The sequence below is a fragment of the Podarcis tiliguerta genome, assembly GCF_965153285.1.
Source record: "Podarcis tiliguerta genome assembly, chromosome: 12".
Lineage (NCBI taxonomy): Eukaryota > Metazoa > Chordata > Lepidosauria > Squamata > Lacertidae > Podarcis > Podarcis tiliguerta.
In genome coordinates, this window is record NC_139545.1 from 36969855 (window position 1) to 36993140 (window position 23286).

Consider the following 23286-nt stretch of genomic DNA (forward strand, 5'->3'; position numbering starts at 1 on the left):
AAACCATTCTTAACCTGAGGTACCACTTTAGCTAATGGGGCCTCCAGCTTCTGTTGCACCATCGCCACACGATTTCTGTTCTTATCCTGAGGTAAAGTTCTTGGAGTCTGTAACCCGAAGTGTTTGTAACCCGAGGTACCACTGCACATTGCTTTTTCCATGTTAAGCCACAAACCTCATTCTAAGGGGGCCAGTGCCCTTGGCTGAACTGTGCATTGCCTTGCACATTCATTTTGCAAGTCCCTCAGTGACAAGTATCTATTTTGTCCTGTTTTTGTTTTGTTTTAGATATACAGTGGTGCCCCGCAAGACGGAAAACCCGCTAGACGAAAGGGTTTTCCGTTTTCAGAGGTGCATTGCAGGACGAATTTCTCTATGGGCTTGCTTCGCAAGATGAAAATGTCTTGCGATTCTTGAGGGTTTTTTTTGCTCCCCACCCCCTTTTTCTAAGCGCCAAGCTGCTAATAGCCTTTTAGCAGCTAATCCGCTAATCCCTTAAGCCTTTAATAGCCGCTAATAGCCGCTAATAGCGCTAATCCGCTAATAGGGTTGCTTCGCAAGACGAAAAAACCGCAAGACGAAGAGACTCGCGGAACGGATTAATTTCGTCTTGCGAGGCACCACTGTACAGTGGTACCTCTGGTTGCGGACACGATCTGTTCCCGGGTGCCATTCTCACCCCAAAAAGTCCATAACCAGAGTGGTGCTTCTGTGCATGTGCAAAGCACGATAGAGTGCTTCTGCACATGTGCAAACCGTGCAGAACGCTTCTGCGCATGTGTGAACCACGCAGAATGTTTCTGTGTGTGTGCGTGCGTGGCGAAACCCAGAAGTAAACACTTCCAGGTTGGCCAGGTTCTTAACCCGAAAAAACGCAACATGAAGCGTTCTCAAGAAGAGGTATAACTGTATATTATTATTATCATTTTTATTTATATGCCGTCCATCTAACTGGATTGCCCCAGCCACTCTGGGCAGCTTCCAACAAATCAAAAACATTAAGCACGTAAAAACATCAAACATAAAGAACTTACCCATATCTATCCATCTGCTGGGGTTTTTTTAACTACTATTTCCTGTTTTTACTGTACATTGCCTTGAGGTGATTGTGTAAAAGGCAATAAATAAATTGATGATGATAATTCCAAAGCAGCTACCTGTTCAGTAAAGTTTTAAGGTGCAGTTTTTGCTGCAGGACCAGAGAGATATGGATGCTCATAGAATTCCCAGGCTAAGCTGCACTTAAAATTTTAAAAAATGTTTCAAGCTTTGCCATTCCCCCCCCCCCCCACTGCACCCCACCCACCACCAAGCCTGCTGGTTGTGCAAATTGATGGTACCATCTGGGCTACATTAGCAGAAAACACAGGGAATGATGGGGGCGTTTAAAAATGTGTAAGTGGTTGAAGGTGAACTTGAGACCAGAAACAGCGTGGGCACAGTTTCACATAGACTATGAAAAGGTTTTCAAGGAGCTAGAAGAAAACTTAGAAGTATCTTATCTGGTGATCCCTGTTCAAGAATCTTCAAAATTTTAATGTGTGATTCTAAAATGCCACCAGCATCATGAACTAAATAAGTGTTGTGTTTATATGCATCTAAAGACATTTTAGCTATTATAAGTACAAATCTTTTTTTTTTTAATGCCCATGCCTTCAAATCATTCCTCCCCTAATGTGAATTTATCATAGAGTCATGCTATTAGGGCAAAGATTTGGAAAGGCATATGCACTCATCTGATCAAGGTTATCTATCACTGATTTTAATTAAACCGCTGCTGCCTATAATGAATGTATTCAGAAAACTGACCTCCGAAAGGCAGTGTTCAGTTATGAATTGGCCCAAAGAACAGTTCTATTAAGGTTTTTACTGGCAGATTAGTGTCAACTGTAGCAGCAGAATAGCTTTCAGAGCTATAGATAGGTAACTTCAAAATAAAACATACTGTGCATGTTTGTAAGCAAGAAGGCAAAGTTGGACATATCAGAAATCTCTCACTGCTTGAAAACTAAAGAAGTATTGCTTTACTTTCTCCTGTTTTCCCCCAAACTATACAATAGTAAGAATATTGTCTAGTTAACATGCCATATTTCTGCAGCTTGTCATATAAAGAAGCGTTGAGGTTTCTATCAGAAAAGTGTTGTTAATAAAATGCATTTGATATATATTTTAATAAAATGGAACAAGAGTGAGGTATCAGTTGTCTCAGTGAGGCCCCAAAGTTTTCAGAAATGCAAAACAAACCCCAAAACATTTTGTTGCAAGATCCACTCGTAAATAATACATATCAAAAGAATGTTGCTGTATAATTATTTTTTCTATCTCGCTTTAACTCTTTCCCCCAACAAAAATCTCTTTGTCAATAGGTGCATTTTATGAAATGGTTCCAAGCTTTCCTCGAGTGGAGGAGAACATTCGCGTGGATTCCTACAGATACAGCCACAGATGGAAACGGCATTCAGAGTTCCTCAAGTCAGTTGACACCAACAGAGCCAGTGTGGGGCAGGACTCTTCAGAACCTGGGGGCTTCACAGATCTGCTGCTTGATGACACACACGACAACACTACCCAGATCGAGGTAGGGAGCTATTTATCTTCGTTCTGTTGTCTTAAGATACCTGCATGGTAAGAAGGGGATATGAAAACTTGTCACCATATAGGGATTGTTAGGGGCTAGGGAGCAGGGGCTCCTCAGGCCCAGGGGCTGAATGTGTCTCTCCAGGCCACACTTCTCACCAGAGTGGAATGCGCCCTTGAACACATAGAGAGGAGTGTGTGAGTTTGTAGAAACTGGCCTACTGTCAGAGGTTGTAATGTTTACATTATTTGCACTGTCCACTTTTGCCTCTGGCTCTGTCCAACACTGGCATGTGGCCCCCAGAAGGAAATGTGGCCCTGGGCTGAAAAAGGTTCCCTGCTGTGTAACGATGCTACACACACACACATTAACAAGCTTTGTGCCCCAAACTTTTTGTGTTAGATCCAGTTTCCTTCCCACTATTGCTTTTTTCTTAAAGGCTTCGCTGCACGATAAAGAAACTTGCTAATGCCTCCATGTCTGGGTGGCTTCTATTCTAAATCCTTATTGTAACAACCATAGTAGTCCACTATTGATATACAAGCAGGTCCTTAATGGATAACCACAGTAGAGGTAGCTGTGTGCTTGTGCCTGTTCTGAATAACCATCATTTCTCCCAATGCTTTATGCTCATCAAAAGCCCCACACAGTGGCATTGATCTTAGTTGTGTTACTTTTTCACATTTTGCTGTTTATGTTTTGGATTATAGTCTCTTATTTATATTGAATGATATTCCTACGAAGTGAGATTCCATTTTTTTAAAAAATCAGACATTTGTCTCCAGTATAATGCAATGTACTTTGATATAGTGCCAAAATATAGCTAGATTTACATTGTTAGTATCTCCTCACCCATTTCCTTAGGTTACAGGTTTTTTTTTTAAAAAAATGGCGTCCCTCCTTCCTCTGCATGCTCCAATTCCCCCTCTGACAGCCCATTTCATTGCGAACTGTCATTTGGTTATACATGCAAACTGAGCAAATAATGGCTTGTGAAATCTATCATTTGTTTCTAAATCAGCTTGGTTTGAAGGCAACCATAGTTTCTCTGGATGTAACGGCACACTATGGTTTACCAGAAATTAGGGCCAGCTCACTGGGCTCTCATGCCAGGCCAATACTGATGTTATGCTAAAGCATTGTTTAGCTTTCTGTGGAAGAGTGCAGGAGGACTGTATACTCCTCCTTCTCTCTCTCCCACTAGCACATGTGAGAGGAGACCAGAATATTATGTCCTTAACCAGATTTCCCTGGGAATCCCAGTTAGATAAAAACTCTATATAATTTAAACAAGACAGGATCAAACTCTAGTAAGATCCTGAAGTGTTCACCAACTAAAACTTAAACTAACCAAAGTTTCCCCCCCCCCTCCAAGTTTTGGGTGTAGTGGGGAAACTCTGGTTAGATTAAAACAAGAAATAGAGGAGTTTGCTCATTTTCTTTGCTGCATGCCGGAGGCCTAGATGATATGGGGGAATGCACAAGCCTGATGCTAGCTGCAGCTCATTGATGTGATGCTAAGCCACGGTTTACCATTATGTTCAGACCACTGCCCTGAGTTATAATTGCTGCAAGAATTAAATGACCTGCATACTAGGTATAAATTCCAAAGGCAGGGATTTCATTTCTTGAAAAGGGATTTGCTGCTTGAACTGTGCTCATAACACTGCTATAGTTATCATGATGTATACAGAAAAACAACCACAATAAACGCTCTTGATATATCTGACTACGCTTGCTTAGATGTCACACTAAGCCAACTTAGCTCAGCAATGCACAGCTTAGTGATGAAAGGGACAGGGGAAGAGCAAAGCAGCTCCATGCTCTTCTCTTGGGAGTCGAACACACAGGAAGTTGCCATATACTGAGTCAAGGCTTTGATCTACTTAGCTCAGTATTGTGCACTGACCGGCAGCAGCTCTTCAGGGTTTCAGGAAAAGGACTTCCGGTCCCAGACTCCCAGCCCTACCTGGATTGAACCTGGGAACTTCTGTATGCAAAGCAGATGCTCTGCCACAGACCAGACTGGTCCCACACTTACCATGTCATATGAACCAGGTAATTACTTAGAATGGATTGCCATTACAGCATCTCTGGAACTGCAAATTTTGAGGTTGGGGAGTTTGGAATGTAATTTCTCTTGTAAGTAGGGATGGACACTGGCGTTCACTGTTCAATTCTTTTCTGTCCTATTTCTGCTGTAATTTGTGGTTTATTTATTTTTTAACCACTTGTGTGAATAGCAAACTGAAACCATTTTTCTTTCTCAAAACACACATTTTAAAATGCATATATATATCAGGAAGTGTGAAGCCAGAGGGTAGCCTTAGTATGGGATGTGAGGATCCGTCGGTTCATAATGGAATTCTCAAATATCAGATTAATCAACCATCCCTATTAGTTAAGTGTAATCTCAAAGTTGACAGCTGGGCTAGAAATATTAAAACAAGACTGTATGTGTCTGTCTCTCATTGAAGCAGACACTTTCTCCCATCCATTCCCACCTGGAACACAATTGAGTTAGAGATCACACCTTTGAGACAATTAAGCCATGTCACTTTACAGTTTAGAAATTAAGCTCTGGAAGGAGCAGACAGCAATCAGTGGGGGGCATCTTTTTTCTTTAAACTTTTGAGTTAATTGCACATGAAAGCAGCTTCCAGCCCTCTTCAAAACTGCAAACAGCTCAGATTACCTTCACAGTTCAATTCACACTCAACAATGACTCAGTTACAGGATTCTTTTTTTTAAAAAAAAAGAGAGAAAGAGAGATAAAACAGCTGACTTTGCCAACACAGGGGTGTCATTTAGGAGTGATTATGGATGATACGGACTCAGTGCTGTGCTGAGCAGGGCAGGAGTGAATTAATATTTTAAAAACAAAAAGTTGAAGGCATATGAACAGAAGCTGTTTCATGCGTGGATTATTTCTTCTGGCTTCTCCCCCAACCTCTGCAAGTGTGCAGCTGCATGAAAGGGCATCTGCGCATGTGCAGCTGTATGCACGTGGAAGCCGTTAATCACACTTCCATTGAACATGTGGTGGTCCCATTCAGTTCACATCCAATATATAGTGGTACCTTGGTACTCAAACGGCTTGGCTCCCAAACAAATTAACTCCTGAACGCCACAAACCCAAAAGTGAGTGTTCCGGTTTGCAAACTTTTTTTGGAAGCCGAATGTCCAATGTGAATTCTTCAGCTTACAATTGAGTGCAGGAAGCTCCTGCAGCCAATCAGAAGCCATGCCTTGCTTTTCGAACCGTTTCAGGAGTTGAATGGACTCCCGGGATGGATTAAATTTGAGAACCAAGGTACCACTGTACATACACACAAATTTCAGGCAGCTTGAAGTGACACGTGCTTGGGACATCTGTTAAGGCAAGTAGACATGACTTAAAGCCCTCTGCAGAGCACTCAGCATGGGAAGGTTGGGGTTGGACTTACACAGGAAAGTTGTGGGGAGGATGCAACTAAGTTACATAGGCAAGTAAGTTGTGCACTTTCAAATATTGCAGAATTTTGGGGGTGGGGGTTGTTCCCTCCGCCAGTACCAAGATTAAGCATTGGAATTATCTGTGGACAGTATCATTTTCCTTGTGGTAGCTTACTGTTCAATAATTAAAATGTAATGGAAATGGAATCTACTCCAGAGCATAGTATGTTGCTGCTTTGAATAAAATTTCTACGTGGATGCTGAGACCAGTTGGTAATTGAAAGCAAAGGTTTTTCCTGTTGTTCCTAAGGGACTGCAGAAAAACAAATTTGCCATATTCTTCTTAGGAAACTATTCTGTTATGCTGAAGAGTCCCAGGTGCTGTATTAAATTGTTTTCATTCAAGCTTTTCAAGAGTTTATTCCAGAAAATTACCTTGCCATTAAACAGGGAATACAATTTATTCCATGCATAATCAAATCCTCTATGTTCAGGCAGCGAGAAGGTGTGTGTGTGTGTGTTTGTGTATGTGGAAGGAGGAGAACAATTTTTGTCTCCCTAATGCAGAGTTAAAAGAAGAGTTGAAGCCTTTTCAAAGCGTGTTGATTTTTTTAATATGTTGATCACAATCAGATGTAAATCACATGCATTTCTGTTATATCCTTCACCTTCCCTTTTCTTTTAAGGTGCTTTTAATAAAGAAAAATGGGAAAGTGAATTTTTTGCCATTCATAAATCAGAAAAGAAGCTTGGCCTTTGGATCTGAAACCAGAATTCTTATGGGATTGTAATTCATTTACATCTATATATACCGTCCAGCTGGTTTTTGTTCACCTCCTGATGTCATATGTTCCTAGGCAGCTGATGAACTAATATATCACTGTCTTATTTTCTTCTAGGCCTCTTCCCCCCTACTTCCCAATTACATTTGTTAAGTTAGTATTGGCAAATATGCTTGGTAGGTAGGAGGTCTGGGTTAGCTGGTCTAATTTTCTTTCTAGCAAGCTTTGCAGCAGATTAAGATAGCAGAAGGTCTAACAGGAACTAGCTTGTAATAATGGTCACAAATATTCTGATCATGAAGGAATTTTTGAGATTAACTAAGGAGTATTTGTGCAGTAAGACGCACTGATCATTTTAAGGAGTAAGCTCAGCAGCACTCGGTTGGGCATTAGGAGAAACTTCTTGACAGTAAGAGCAGTTTGACTGTGATGCAAACTTATCTTGGGGTGTGCGTGTGCTCATTTATTGCACTTGCTGGAGACCTTCAGGCAGAAGCTGGACAGCCATCTCAACTCTGGATTTCCTGCTATGATTTTAGTAAGGCAAACACCTCCTTGGATGCCTTGCCTCAACCAGTGTTTTAATATTTATTTAAAATATTTATATACCAGTTGATTGTAAAAAAAACCCATAAAAACTTATCAGCAGTGTACAATGCATATGAAAGCCCAGCTGCTCCTGAGAAACTCCATTCCTGCAATCATTCTAGGCCTGGAGGCAGAGTCTTCTCTCAGGGAAACAAATCTCTTTTCTTGATATGTTGCCTCTCCCTGGGAGATGGCTGGGCATTCTTCTTCCTCAGAACTCTTCTGCTCCGTCCCAGCAGATTAGGCCTCTCAGCCTTCCTTGTCCTCCACATGCTGGGAAGGCCCAGTCCTCTGCCCCCCGGGTGCATGGCCTGTGTGCCGCTCCAGATACCTGAGCGGCTAGCTCTGCTGCTGCCTGAGTCTCCTGCCTGGGCACATCTGGGGCAGGGGGCTTCATCAAGCAGACTCTGCCGCACATCCTCCTCCTTTTCCAAGTTCTTCTCTGGTGCTCCCTGCTCCCAGACCCTCCAACACTTCTCCGATGAAAATAGAGACGCTCCCTCCAACATTTCTCCAAGGAGAATAGGGATGTCCTAAGGCAGGGGTCTGCGACCTTTAAGACAAAAAGAGCCACTTGGACCCGTTTCCGAAGGGGAAAAAAAACTGGGAGCCGCAAAACTCGTCATTATAAAAATAACTTTTTGTCACTTTTTTTTATTATTTCTTTGTTTGACCCCTCAGAATTACTCCTCCTCATAGAAATAAATGTTAAATTAACAAGTTGCCTTTTTGTGTGTGTGTGTTCTTCACTCCCCTTCAAAACAGTGACCAGCGTACATGCCCCCTTTCAATGCAGTGACCAGCGTACAAGCCCCTTACAATGTAGCAGGCGGGCGGGAAGGTGACGTCGGGACGGTGTGTGACTAACGCACGTACCGCCCCCATGCGACATCACAGCCAGTACAGCGCCCGTCACAGTGGGGAGTGTCGGGGCGCACAATGCGCCTCCTCCTCTCGCTAGTATCCGCCCCGGAGCCGTGGCAAAGGTGTAAAAGAGCCACATGCGGTTCCAGAGCCGCGGGTTGCAGACCCCTGTCCTAAGGAAAAGTGCGACATTCCGGAATCAAATCAGAAACTGAGACGGCCTCTGTAAATCTGGGACTGTCCCTGGAAAATAGGGGCACTTGGAGGGTCTGCACTCCTGCTCTGAATTTGAAGGCTCAGGAGGAACCAGGACAGACTCTGAGCCAGACATAAAGTCTTTTCATCCAGCTCATTGCCCTGACTGTCCAGGTGGCTGGTGGCCTGCTGCTTCCCCCAACTATGCATGTTTCCCTTTTGCCACATGTCCATTTATTCAACCGCATCCTTCCTCACGTCTTCAGGACACCCACCTGTGCTACTGCCCCTGTTCACTTCTGATGCTTAGGGCGGATGGATGTATGAACCGATGTGTGTGTGTGTGTGTGTGTGTGCGCGCGCGTGCACACTACTGGCATGTCCCTGCTCCCCCCTCAAATGTTGCCTTCAAGTGAATACAGCCCTTGATGGAAAAACCTGCCCCCATGATAAAGTGACAAGAACCCCTTTATAGAATTCCAGTCTCTGTTGTTTTCTTTAATTCCTCCCCCTTCCTAAATAGGTGTCCATGCTCTTCCCCTGTTGCAGCCAGAATTAGAATGAAGCAACTCCTCTTGGCAACAGTAGAATCGCTTGTTAGAGTGCCGGAACTTAGCTTATAGGTGAAATGACGGAGGTGGGTTTCCCTTCTGACTCGCTCAGACCAAGCAGCCTTATGCTTTCATGGCACACTTGAGCACCACACAGCTATTTAGGGGGGTGGGTCAGATTATAAGGGAAAATCAGAAGTGGTTATCTGGGCAGAAATTAATCCTTCAGGTTCTCGCTTGAAGGTTAAGTAAAGTTCTGAGAGATTCAAAGTTTAAATAGATCCCACTGATAAAAGGAATTGCAATGGTAGCAGTTTGTACCTCCATTTATTTTTCTGCAAGAGATCTTTAGCCTGCTCATATGAGGTATCTTGCTGACACGCAATTGCATATCATGGGCCGGGATGACCCTTCCTTGTACCTTTTTCAGGCCTCACTAGGGATCTTCTCTTGGTTTCAGGGGCTGAGAGAAGGGTATGGTCCAAACTGGTAGGCAAGGGGTGCCAAACTTTCTGAGCCAGTGAGCACATTTGGTATTTTGAGAGAGCTCTGTAGTTGCCAGTCATAAAATGGCTGCCATGCAGACATTGCAGAGCATGAAATGGCTTCATGGGGCACTCAGAGGCTATCAAAGTCTTTAGAATCAGGAAGCCTGGACAGAAAACGGATCTGTCCATAGCTGTCAAGGTTTCCCTTTTTTAAAGGGAAATTCCCTTATTCCGAATAGGATTCCTCGCAAGAAAGGGGGAAAGTTGACAGCTATGGATCTGTCGAAATCATGTTTTGGCAATGACTTCAGCAAGATGTGTCCATGTTGATCGCTGACCCAAAAAATGGGTCAGCATGGCTTGAGTTTCCTAAGATAAATATGTTTTTCTAAGTTGGATTAATATTTCTACAACTAGTTTGCCAGGTAAATAACAAGCATCATAACCTCCGGAGACTGCTGTGTTAGGTTTGATGCTGCTATCAGTGAATTATGTGGACTCTTTAAGGAAGATAATAAACAGAGACATGGCTGAAAGCCCAGTTTAAGGGGGCGAAAATGGAGAAAATGGAGTCTGAAATATGTGCTTGTCGTGGCTAAACAGAATTAGCTAAATGTTGTGAACAGTTTGAGAAGCACCTCTTGTCAGCTATTGCATTTCATGTGCTGTATGATTGGAAGGGAATGTAAACTCCATTTTTTGGGACCTTTTCAAATCTGACATACTGCACTTCTATCCCTGCACAATACATGAACTTATTTTGAAAGGGTCATGGACAAGTACCTTGTATTTATAAGCAGAGTCCCAGACACAGCTGTGTCACAAAACTGGTGCTGTTAAGACTTTTTCACACTTCACATTTTTACTGCCTATGTTATTTACTACATTTGTATCCTGCCCTGCCTGCCCCAGTAAATGTGAAATGTGAATAACTATTGGTAAATAATGGCAACGAAACTAAAGCCTGCCATTTATTGAAGGCTCTTAGTGATTCTTGAAATGTACCACTAAATGTCAGAAGGGATTGAGTCACAAGACATATATTTGACATTTACACCCATGCCATGGTAAATATAAGAACAGGGATGTGGTTTGGTCATTTCCCAAGCCTAATGGACTAAATTTGACATTTTTTTGGTAAATGTCCTCATTCTTTGACTTCTCCTCATCATAACCTGAGAGGTTATGAACAGTTGGTAGAGGTTGGTTGACTGCTCTCCTGCTCGACCCAAAAATGGTTGGGGCTTTTAAAATGTTCAATCTGAAGACTGGAAATAGTTCTGCAAACCATCCGTCATGACTGTCACCTTCCTCCTCCTCTCCCCCTTCCTAAGTATCTTGAGGAAGATGTAGGGGCAGAAGTGGTAGGAATTCTCATGAGTACAATGCTAAAAATTTCTTCTTAGTTTGTTTTAAAAAATAAAAAACACACATTCACCATCCATTTATGAGAAAAGAAATTGCATTCAAAAATTAATTCAAAGGGGAGAAAAAGATTCATTGAAGTTCTCAGGGATGGGGTGCCTTGGTTTTGTCACACTTAGTTTCCTTTCAGTGTGGCCAAGGGGTATTTGTGAGTATCATACTTCCTTTCATCCTGCAAAACATCTCCCTGGTGGTCTGCACTTTGCAGTCTTCCTGTGTACTTGCATTTCCTGAAAAGCTCATGCTGGCTTCAGCTCAGCTTTCCTGTAAGCATAGGAAGGTGAGGAGGCTGCCTACAGTGTGCCTGAGAGCTGCCCATTGTTCTTGCTGCTTAAGTGAATTCCTTTTTTTACTTTTGAAGAAGTCAGTGCAGAAAGATTTAAGATAAAAGGAAGATTTTACCTTAAAAACAAAATCAGCGACCACAATGATCTCAAGCACTCAGTAGCCAGACTGCCTGCCTTCCTGTGCTTCAATTAAAAAAGCTCAAAGGAAGCTGTCCTGGGATAACTTCTCCCTTGGAGTTTTTTCAGATCAGGGAGCACAGGCAGTTGGGGAACTTGCAATCATTCCAAAAAGATATTTGGATCCCTAGGGGGTTGAAAATGGACGACCTGTTGTTTACCCCTTGTTGCACATCACCCCAACTTATAAGTAATGTGAGATTCCAGGGGTTTTAGGAGCTTACCCGGGCTTCAGTTTCCTTGGCATGAGAGACGGTGGAGACTGTGGTGTCATTATGATAGATGGTTTATTTACACATATATACCATCTGAGTCTACGTTGAAGGGGCTCACAACATCAACACCCCAGAAGCTATTGCTTCTCCCATAGGCACAGCCTGGGATTCCAGCAGAAGTCACTCTCTGGCTTCTGCCTGATCCTAGGCCAGTTCTCTAACACACCTCAACTCTTGTCCTTCTCACTACCAGCGAGGTGAGGGAGGAGGGAGTCCACCCATTTGCACTCTGGCACAAAGCAACTTCCTTTCAGATCCATACTTAGGGCCATTACCAAAAAGCTGGCCTGGCTACTTCAACAATGGAATCCCCCAAGCTCACAATATATTTTAAATGGCATCCATGTATCCATAAACTGGTCACGGTCATGGGCCTGTGATGCTGGATTAGTTTCTGTCTTGCTGTAATTACCCAGTCACTGAGTGTAAAAAGCTTGTTTCCAGTGCTGAGCAACTACCATTTGGGCCACTGCTGGCTGATTAAAACTTTGATTAAACTTGTCTCCAAAGACAATAAGCTAGCGCTTTATCTAATGGGAGCCCTAGCTTTTATCAACTTTCTGTCAGACAGATGCATTCCAAGAAGTGAATGATTCAGTGTTTCCACTGCAAGTCCTGATAAGCCTCTGATACACGTTCAAGGAATTTGGCACAGGGGGGTAGTTGTGAAGGCAGGGTTCCCTGTGCTGGCCTTGAGTAAAGCCTTGATCAATGAAGAGGACTGTTGCTACTAATAATCAGGATTTCTCTTCTGCTTTTCACTCTGCTTCAGAGATTAATGACAGACTGCCATTTATCCAAGGTCACGTGCAAGATCTGACTGCTTGTTCCTTAAATCCACTAGGAGACACTTTGCTTTTTCTCATAACTTGCCAGAGGTGTGGCTGCAAGAGGGGAAAGCAGAGAGTACAGATTCCACCCATGACACTTTATGCAATGGTTATTAAAACAAAAACCTTTGTGTGTTAAATCTGGCATGCAGAATCTCTAGCCTGCAGATCAAACTGGATCTGGCAGGGATCCTTATTTAGCCTGAAAGCAGTTTTTTCCGGATCTACCTCCACTTGCCCCCCATGCCTGCTATTATATATGACATCAGGTGTGGAGCAGATAAATCAATGGCTGTTACTTGTGCTCCCTATATAACATTGTTGCTGAATGTGCATCACTAAATAATATTTTATATATTGCTTTGTTGTATGCAACTGCTAAAGATACAATATATGAGAATTATGGTAGTGTGTGTGTGTGTGTGTGTGTGTGAAAAAGTGGCTGCAAAGGAACATTTGAGAGCCTGAAAGTGTGCTTCCAGTTGGAGCAACCGAGTGGAGCTGCTTCCATGGAAAGGAGCTTTTGCAGTCAGTGCTGACCAGCTGATCAGTGTTGACTGCAAACCTCATAGGGACCAGTTGCACTTGGGAAACTCTGGACTGCAGCCAAGCACTGTCAAAAACAAAGTCCTCAGTAAGCACTGATCAGCTGATTGGCACTGATTGCAAGCCCCTTTTGCCAGGGATCTTCTTTTGCAAGCTGGTTTGAATTCAAGCTGGGCTGCAGATGAAGAAAAGAAAGAAACAAGTGTGCTCTCCTGATCCTTTCCCTTTGAAGTTGGGTCACCAGGTATCACAGGAAGGTCAGGTGATTGGCAGGTGAGCTGCCTTGCCCATGTGCCAAAGTGGTCAGCAAGAGGTGAGGGAGCTGAGGATCTGCACCCTATTCCCCACACCTCTGTTAAAATATTTTTGTGTGTGTATTAATTTTTGTATACCCAAGTCAATTTTTTGAACTTCTCCATGGATTTCCCAAGACTTTAAATTCTGCCTGGAATGCAGCAGGGAAATGGCCTTTATTTGTGTGGTATTAGGTTAAGAACCAAATCTCATTTATCAGAAGCTTCTTTTTTGTGTTAATGTAGAAAGAAGCCTGTTATTTATCTTAATTAGTCTCAGGCTTCGAAGCCAGGATTAGTGCCGCTTTTCTCTTAAGAAGTGTCATGGGGCACTTTAATTACTGCCTATGCTTTTATGTCCAGTCTGCAGGATATCAAGTTCAGCAATGCAGAGTCTCAGAACACGAGGCTTGTGCACTGGATTAGTATTTACTTATACAAAAAAAGGACACAGCTGAAACACTGCTTGCCATTCTTCAGGGACCACCCCCATTTCACATTGCAATTTTTAAGGCTAGGTTAAAGGGTAAAGGTAAAGGGACCCCTGACCATTAGGTCCAGTCGTGGCCGACTCTGGGGTTGCGGCGCTCATCTTGCTTTATTGGCTAAGGGAGCCGGCGTACAGCTTCCGGGTCATGTGGCCAGCATGACTAAGCCACTTCTGGCAAACCAGAGCAGCGCACGGAAACGCCGTTTACCTTCCTGTTGGAGCGGTACCTATTTATCTACTTGCACTTTGACGTGCTTTCAAACTGCTAGGTTGGCAGGAGCAGGGACCGAGCAATGGGAGCTCACCCCGTCGCGGGGATTCGAACTGCCGACCTTCTGATCAGCAAGTCCTAGGCTCTGTGGTTTAACCCACAGCGCCACCCACGTCCCGCAGGCTAGGTTAGGGCCAGTTTAATTGCCTGACTTAATTGCCAGGTTACCCTGAATTCTGTCCGTGATGAAGTAACTGTGTGGCTTTTGCCATGTGTTCAGATCACAACTGTGCTCTTCCTTGCAGTCGTTCAAGAGCGGATTTGTTGGTGCATTGAGCCACAGTCTGAACCTCTGGTCAAAACCCCCTAACATTACGTTGACAGGGACAAAAGCATTCCGTGTTAGAATGCAACAGAATACACTCTCCACTGTGGGTACACATGGGCCTACAATTTTCCCCTGCTCGGTACAGATAACAAATGATATATGGGACTCAAGTATAAAATCAACAGAAATAGCCTCTATGGATCTAAGACAGACTTCTTCAACAGAAAATAATATTCAGAGTCCACTGGACTCCAGGAAAACGATACCAGAAGAAAATAACAAGTGCAGACAGTTGCTGGAGATGTGGAAGTAAAAATGCGAACTTGATTAACTGTCCGATGATAAGATCATTTTGGTGTGAGGTGAGGATATTTATAGCAAGAGTAATAAAAAGAAATTGTTATTTAGGGGAACTGAATTTAATTCCAAATTATGTTCCGGGATTGGGAGATTTCAAGAGGTCAAAGAAATGGATGTAGCGTGCTATATTAGAAGCAAAAAAAACTTGTTTTGATGAATTGGAGGAGCCGCAAAAAGATTCCATTGAGCACATGGATTGATAATATGGACAGATTAGCTATATACGAACAAATTGCATGTCGACGCAAAATAAGAATGGATAAATATGAAGAAATCTGGAACTAATATTTAAGCGATAAGGCGGATAGTGGTGGGGAGGAGAGTGAGGTGGGGAAATATTGTTTAAACACATGTAGTCATAGGTATATCAGTGTATCCAAAACTGAATTGTCAAATTGTGTTATTACTGTTATTATGGTTTTTGTTGTATGTGTATTTTGCGGTTGATGTTTGTATCAAAAAATTGATTAAAAAAAATAAAAAAACAAACAATTTCCCCCTACTTGTTTTAGTCACCTAGATTTGTTAGCCAAGCTTTAGTCCCATTTAAAAGCTGGTAACACATCAGGCTTGCATGCTTATTAGCAAGTGCTTATGCAGTATTTCCTCTCTGAATGCCAGCAAATGCTTCTCCCAGTTCTTTTGTTTGTGTGGCTCTTCAGCTTTGCATACTGTAATGTAGGTAAGTGCTGTATTCTTTCCAGAAAGAGGTCAACAATTTCACTCAGTTGCGCAGTTCTTTGCTCTTCAACTCTCCTGCTGGAAACTTATTTGAAATAGCAAGGGCAGCAAAACTGTGGTGTGGTGCATGAGCTAAACTTAGCTGAGCTCTCGGGCAGCTCAAAAAATTGAATAAAAGTTAATAACTAAGCACCTAGTGAGAATGTGCTCTAAGAATACAGTGAAGTCTTTTTCTTTCATCCTTCCAGCTGCAGGTTGCACAACAGAATATGCAAACGGTGTGTGGGTGTGTACACACACACCAAAATTGTGCAAACATATAAGAAGCTTCATTTCTAATTCTTTTTGGTGAATGTGGTAGCTGACATGAGTCGATAACAAACTGGGCATTGAAGCCAGATTGCTTAGTTTTTCATTTCAAAGAATTTATTTATTCTATTCTCTTGCTGGTGCAGTTTGACAGCAAACATTTTTCACTGTAGTCAGTTGCAAACATTTTTAATACAAAAATGCCGCTTCCTGCTTGGAAAAGATATTTCCTGCAATTAACATTGCTAAGACTTGGTATTATTATTTGCAGGGAGGGTATAACCAACCCTTTATTAGGATATAAGAAGGAAAAAATGTGGTCTTCATAGGTGGAAGAATGTCTAATAAAAGAGTAAGATATTTCAAGCGGAGATTCACTCTTAGAATATTGTGCCAGTTCTTCAGTATGGTGCTTCCAGATAGCCTGATGTATATACTAAAGACTTGAGCACCCTAGGTATATTCCGTTTCCTAGAAGTATATTGCTTTACTTCTGTAAAGCTTTTACTGCAGATGATATTGCTCAGTTAACAAACAGAGCTAGGACAAAAAGGACAAAAAGAGACCAGGCGTTAAAGAGCTAAAATGGTACTTTGTGTTGTTCCCGGAAACCCAACTATGAACCAATGAACCTTCTTGAGTATTATAAATTAGACTAAAGACTCAGAGATTCCCGACCCCTGGAGTGGACAGTACTAATGGTCTTCTTTTGTTCCTGTGTTTGCCTGTCTCAACAATTTATAGGAATTTCCATTATATTTTGCTGAGTACCATTTCATCCATAAACCTCACATTTCTTTAAATAGGCACAGAACAACCCCACTTTGCCACACCTTTTGCTTCTGTAATGTGCAGAGGTTTCCCCTCAGTAGCGCTGGTGAAGCAAGGGTTGATGGCTGCTGGTCAGAGAGGGAGGTCAGATCTTAGCAGTAAACAATGGGCAAAGGTGTCCACTGCAGCAGCACTATGTTCACATTAGCTGCTTTAAAAAGCAGCAAAGGCACACCCCCACCCCACCCACTGTGTTTCAAGCCACATTTATGTGGGGTTGTTCACATCAGAGATGGAGCAGAGATAATCTGCATGACCTGTTTTGTTGCCACGGCAACCCTGACCCTGGAACACCTTTTCATTAAGGCGTTACTTTGCGCATGTGCGCTTCTCTGCCCACGTGCGTCATCAGTCTCAAATGTGCACACCATTCTGAAGTACAAAGTGAACACTGTTTTCTAATCAGATTGAAGCTGGCTTGTGAAAAATCTCATCGAACTAACTTTGGTCAAATAACTACAAGAGAGAGATTGATTGTTGTGTGAATACGGCTTCAAAAACTGGCCATGGGAGTACAGTCGTACCTTGGAAGCACTTTGGCTCCTGAACAAATCGGCTCCTGAACAATCGAAACCCGGAAATGAGTGTTCCGGTTTTCGAACAATTTTCAGAAACTGAACATCTAGCGCAGCTTCCGATTGGCTACAGGACGCTCCTGCAGCCAATCTGAAACCGTGCTTTGGTTTTTGAATGGTTCCGGGAGTTGAATAGATTCCTGGAACACATTCTGTTTGAGAACCAATGTACAACTGTATGCTGGATATGGAGTTAGGTGGTAATGTGAACATACCCTAAGGCTCCTGCGCTTGGTCCACTGCACAACATTGGACTCTGCAGGGAATGTATGGCAGCACAGATTGCTTAAGGGTTTTAGCTCAACTCTGTTGTGGAATGTAAACACGAAGAGGGCTCCATGTACTTTGAGTTTGCTACTACTTTAGGAGAGTTGCTAATGAGATCCAGAAGGATTATAAATCAAATCCAGATAAAATGAGTTTCTGTTATTTTTATTTTTGCGCAAAATATAACCTATATTCTAAGATGGCAATTCTTCATATGGAGAAAAATCCCTATTAAACTGGCGTATCCACCAGTGAATGTCAGATAAGGAGCTCTGGACATCATAAAGCTGTCAGCGTTGTTTATAGATTTTACCCCTGATGCAGAACAGATGCTTAGTGTTCTCCCCTAAGCTGTTTGCCTCTTTCCCTTGTAACTGCTGGCGATTTAGCTGTCTTGTGATGAGGATGCTTTCTAGGGTTCTGGTTTGGTATTACATGAATAACATATAGTTCATTTGTGTGTGAGAGAGACTTCCCTCCCAATGATTGAAGCTTTTCATCCACCAGGGAAATTCCAGCAAAAACTTCTCCATGCCAGGTAAGGCTAAAATAAAGCTGGTGTGGGATGGGACGTATCTAAGCAAAAGGAGTGATAGGGAGGGAAAGACCTCTGCCAAGACCATGAAGGACCACTGCCAGGCAGAGTAGCCTATGGTCTGATTCAGGATGTCAGGCAACTTTGCATGAGAATCTGCACTAGGTCAAAGACAGCATAGTTGTTAGGTCTACCATTGTGTAGCATAGGTGTTGTAGCTGCCTGTTCCTGTGACTGTAATTTGTTTTAACTGTTTTTAATTCTGAATTTTACATTCTTAGGACTTGCTGGCGAAGGCTGGGTAATAAATTTGAAGATTATTATTATATTTATAGTAAGGTTGGCCAATGAGGTACTGCACAGATGTTGTTGGACTCCTGATTCCTGTTGAGCCCAGCCAGCATAGCCAATGATCAGGGCTGATGGGAACTGAACACCTCGTTTGCTATCCTGTATACAAAAAAAATGTTTGGACTGATAATAATTAAAAACCCAACATTAAAGGATAATAGGCAGGTCCTTTCTGTAATCCTTTGGTCATCCAGATGTTGCTGAATGAAAACTCCCATCTGCCCTAGCAACCATGAACAATGGGCCAGGGATGATGGGAATTGTAGTTCAGCAAACATTCCTCACACCTGCAGTAACAGGGTAGCTAAAAGTGCTCTAACTGGAGAGCGCCACATTGGCTATTCCTAGTCTATATCAGCCTTTCTCCAGCTTTGGGTCTCCAGATGTTGGCAGGATTAATGAAAGCTGCATGTTGAATGTGTTGCAGGAGTTGCAACTGCGAGCTTACACCAGACCCCTAAATTCAAGGGGTTCTATGGTGCCAGCATCTGCAGACATGTTTGCCTATTTGAAAGCACGTGAACAACACTTGCCACCTGTTTGCTGCCTTCCCATCTTTTTGGAATAACCGCTTAAGTAAGAAAAATGACTATGTGTTTACCTATTTTCCCCAGGCATCCTTGAAACCTGGGCAATTGTTAAGGAATTCCTTTGTTTCTCTGGAAGGATATCAGTTGTGTCTGTGGCTTTTCACAGTTGGCAGAGCTAGCGACTGTGCTCTCATTGCTCTCCCTGTTATCTACTGTCTGGGTATCCCACAAGTCAGACTGAGCTATGCACATGGACATAAAGGCCCTGGGGCAGTGCTTCTCACATGTAACTCAACTGAAGTGGAAGAGCTTGCCAAATGGAATGGGACTGCAAAAGTCACTGTGTTTTTAATGTGGGGCTGTATGATAGGAGCAGACTTCCGAGACAGGACCTCTGCTACCCTCCAAGATGTTTCTTTTAAATCTGCTCTCTTCTTGGATTTGATTCTGCTGCTTCTGGAAAAGTTGCTCAACCGGAACCTGAGTAGACATTGGTCATGGGGCAAGGGAGGCCACCCCTTTTTTCATGAGAGTGACATGCATGAGGATTCGAAAGGGTGGGGCTTGTATACTGATCCCTATCCACACAGGTTCAGGGAAGGTGATACCATGTTTTTTGCTCTATAAGACGCACTTTTCCCCTCCTAAAAAGTAAGGGGAAATGTGTGTGCGTCTTATGGAGCGAATGCAGGCTGCACAGCTATCCCAGAAGCCAGAACAGCAAGAGGGGTTGCTGCTTTCACTGCGTAGCGATCCCTCTTGCTGTTCTGGCTTCTGAGATTCAGAATATTTCTTTTCTTGTTTTCCACCTCCTAACTAGGTGCGTCTTGTGGTCTGGTGCGTCTTATAGAGCAAAAAATATGGTATGCGAATATGGCTGAATAACATGGTTTGCAATCTCAGAAGGGGCAGGCTTTAACATGGAAAGCTTCTGCCCAGGAACCAAGACACAGATTTTCTCTTACCTCATGCCTGAACATAACCTCTTGAAGTTCTAGACGCTGGGAAAACAATAGATCAGTCAAATAAATAGGCAGACTGGGCAGGGTGAATTAGAAAAACAATATTAAATCATTTATTATATTGCCTTTGTGATCTGATTGTGAGGAGCACAGAGAAACAAGAAACTGTGGTTGCAGCAGTTCTTGCATTTAAAGTACTGCATGAGTTGCAGTGGTGCAGCTAGGCACTTTACATGCAATGCAATGTGTATTTCTTCAAAATGTGTCAAGCCAACCCTGCTGTGTTCAGGGGCCCTTCAGCTGTTGCTGCTGAGTGGTGCCCTGGACATCTGTCCCAAAGACCTGCCAGGAATGCGCCTTTAATGACTTAGGACCAGGATATCAGAGCATCACCTCCACATCGGCCTGTCCATGCATCAAGATCATCATCTGAGGCATTTCTTCCATCAGCAGTGAGGCAGGCGGCAACTGAGGAGAGAGCCTTCTCAGTGTTGGCACCCCATTTATGGAGTTCTCTTCCCGAGGAAACTTACCTGGTGCCTCCTTTGATAAATTTTCAGTACCTGGCAAAAGCAATTTCTTCTTTGTTCAACTGTTTAATAGTTATGCTGTGCTTGTTTTTAATGCTCCCAGTTTATTCATGTTTTTACATTTTTGTTTAGTATATTATATTTCTTTTAGTTTTACTGTGCGAGCCACCCTGAGGGTGTTTATATGGGAAGTATGACCCAGGGAAGTTGTGCATTGTGCAACATGCACAACAATAAGATAAGCATATAGGCTGTGGGAAGGAGCATGTGATGGCAGTAAATTAAGAGGGCAGGAGATACAGGAGAGGGGGCTTGTTATTTGTGCCCAGTGAACCTGGGATGAAAGGCATGTTGGAACTCTGAGAAAATTTATTGTATGGTACCAGATAGAGATAGGGAAACAAACTAGTTTATCATGCAAGGGCTCAGCAATCCCTCATCCAAGTTTTCCCCATATACATTCCCACCATTTGACTGACAATCTAATATAACACTTAAATTATATAAGGCACAGTTAAAAGCTGAAATGGCTACTGCATTAAGGGTGCTACTCAGTGTCTTCTTGCATGGAAGCTGCATCATGCTCTGATTCCCCCATTTTCACCCCATATACAAAGTGATTTTGAGTGAACTCCCAGCGCTGATTGATATTTTAGAGTAAATGTATTCACAGGCTCTTTGCTTAGGTGCTAAACTTAGCTCCTTGTTTAGGAGGCAGAACTGAACAGGAAGAAGGAAAGGAGGGGAAGCAGACCCACATAGATATCTGCTGTCTCCTCTCCCAAGAGAGCAATGGATCTCCGTTGCAGCACTCCTTATGGTTTCATTCATCTTGACCAAAGCCACCTGGCACTATATTTATATTTCCTTGCTTTGAGCTCCCCCACCCCTCCTTGAACTGTAAGAAATGGTAAAGAGTGAAGACTATCCCATTGTCAATCTTAGGTTTCTTAGTAGCAGCTTCTTTCAGCAATAACATGAAGCAGAAGTGGGTGGGAAACTACCTTACTTAAAAGGCTTGGTGCTCTGTTACAGTAGGTCAGCCCCAAGTGCTGTTTGACCTACTCATCTGAACCAACAGTGATATGCATATGGACCAACACAGTTTCCAGGAACATGGTGCACGTCACGTATTCTGATTTAACATACCTTGTGATGTTGAAAAAACAAGATGCAGGAAAGGGTCAGGGTGCAGACAGGGGTTAGGGAAACAGAGAGTGAATTGGAGAGGCCCTAAACTAGTACTTTTAATTTATTTATTCCCACTATGATTTAGTTGCTTTTCAGGGCCAAACCCTTGCAAAGTAATATACTGTACAGAGAGAAATAAAAAAATAACTGCAGGCAGAGTATGAAGCACTAAATGGATATAGACATATAGATGTGCAAAGAGATAATGACTTAAATCACTAGAATTCTCTTTTAGTAAAATAATACATATTTAAGGCCTTTTTGAATGCCAGATGAACCAGCCAAATGGTTGTTAACAGGACAAATCTCCACAACTGTGGGGCCACCATTAAGAAGGCCCTGTCTCACATGCTCACCAATCCTAAACATTTCCATCAGCTATATTATGAGGGAGAAACCTCATGAATGGTCCAGAATCACTGATTTGTTGCATTCATTCTTGCAATTTGATTTTTCCTACTTCATATGTGATGGAGATGATGGTGGGGTAGTTGCAGAAAAAACCTCCCCTGTGGTTCACTTGGCTCTGGTGCCCTGGCATCATGCAGGATGCAACTGTTTTTCTCATGTCCACCTTAGTGGGCCAGTTGTGGGTGGGGAGCCACACTGGGATGGGAAAGAATGATATGATCCATGTCAGCCCATATCACTGGGACTTCATATGTTACTGAGGCAACCTAGAACTTTATAGCAGGCAAGCAGTTTTGGTGGTTATCACACTATCTGAATACTTTTTGACTTGAAGTTTAAGTTACTGAGAAGTTGCCTCCCCTTTCTCCAGACATTCTTCTGATCCTGGCCTCTCTCCAAGTAAGTTGTTCATGTTGCTGACAACGAAGTAGTTTAAAATAGAAAAGTTATGGTAATAGTAGGAAGTCTTAGGGGTCCACTACCCAGGAATTATGAACGAATCAATCCCTGCCATGTCAAGTTAAAAGAATCTTATTTAGCAGGCTGAGAGGGTAGATGGCACTGAAGCCATATCAGGCATGAGGGAACTGTGGCTATGCATCATCTCTAACCATTGGCCATGGTGCCCACAGCTAATGGGGATTTAAAATCCAACACCTGGAGGGCCACACATTCTCCTTACCTTAGTTTAGCACAAGGCATCTTAATGTGCTCATATGAGCAGATCTGGGATGCAGGTGGCGCTGTGGGTTAAACCACAGAGCCTAGGACTTGCCGATCAGAAGGTCGGCGGTTCGAATCCCCACAACAGGGTGAGCTCCCGTTGCTCGGTCCCTGCTCCTGCCCACCTAGCAGTTCAAAAGCACGTCAAAGTACAAGTAGATAAATAGGTACCACTCCGGCGGGAAGGCAAACGGCGTTTCCGTGTGCTGCTCTGGTTCGCCAGAAGCAGCTTAGTCATGCTGGCCACATGACCCGGAAGCTGTACGGTGGCTCCCTCGGCCAATAAAGCGAGATGAGCACCGCAACCCCAGAGTCGGTCACGACTGGACCTAATGGTCAGGGGTCCCTTTACCTTTACCTATGAGCAGGTCTAAAGTGCTATATTGGCCCGAATATAAGCCGCACCTGAATATAAGCCACACCTTTAAAATTGGAGAAGGGGGGGGGAGAGAAAAATATATAAGCCGCTCCCTTCCTCGCTGCTCCTGGCCGCATACTGGGGTGGGGAGGCCGCACTGCATTGCCAGTGGCCTTTCCCCTTCCTTGCTCTCCCTTCCCAGCCTTGGGAGAGACGACGGGGACTGTGTGCGGGGCAGGCGCCCCTTCTGGTGCTGTTTGCCCCATGCTCCTGGCTGCATACCGTAAGGTCGCAAAAATAAGCCACACTTTAACTTTTCATGGTTGGAA

The 23286-nt window shown here is 43.2% G+C and overlaps 1 protein-coding gene across 2 annotated transcripts in view; it reads left to right on the top strand.

Moving 5' to 3' along the window:
* Nucleotides 1-23286, top strand: part of PLXDC2 (plexin domain containing 2) — a 226760-nt gene that overhangs the window by 95227 nt on the left and 108247 nt on the right. For both annotated transcript variants that reach the window (XR_014503673.1, XM_083406568.1), the window contains one exon: nt 2367-2578. Coding sequence is in view for 1 of the 2 variants with exons in the window: in XM_083406568.1 (XP_083262694.1) it covers nt 2367-2578 (212 nt within the window). In the remaining variant the exon portion in view is untranslated. The remainder of the gene's footprint in view (nt 1-2366; nt 2579-23286) is intronic.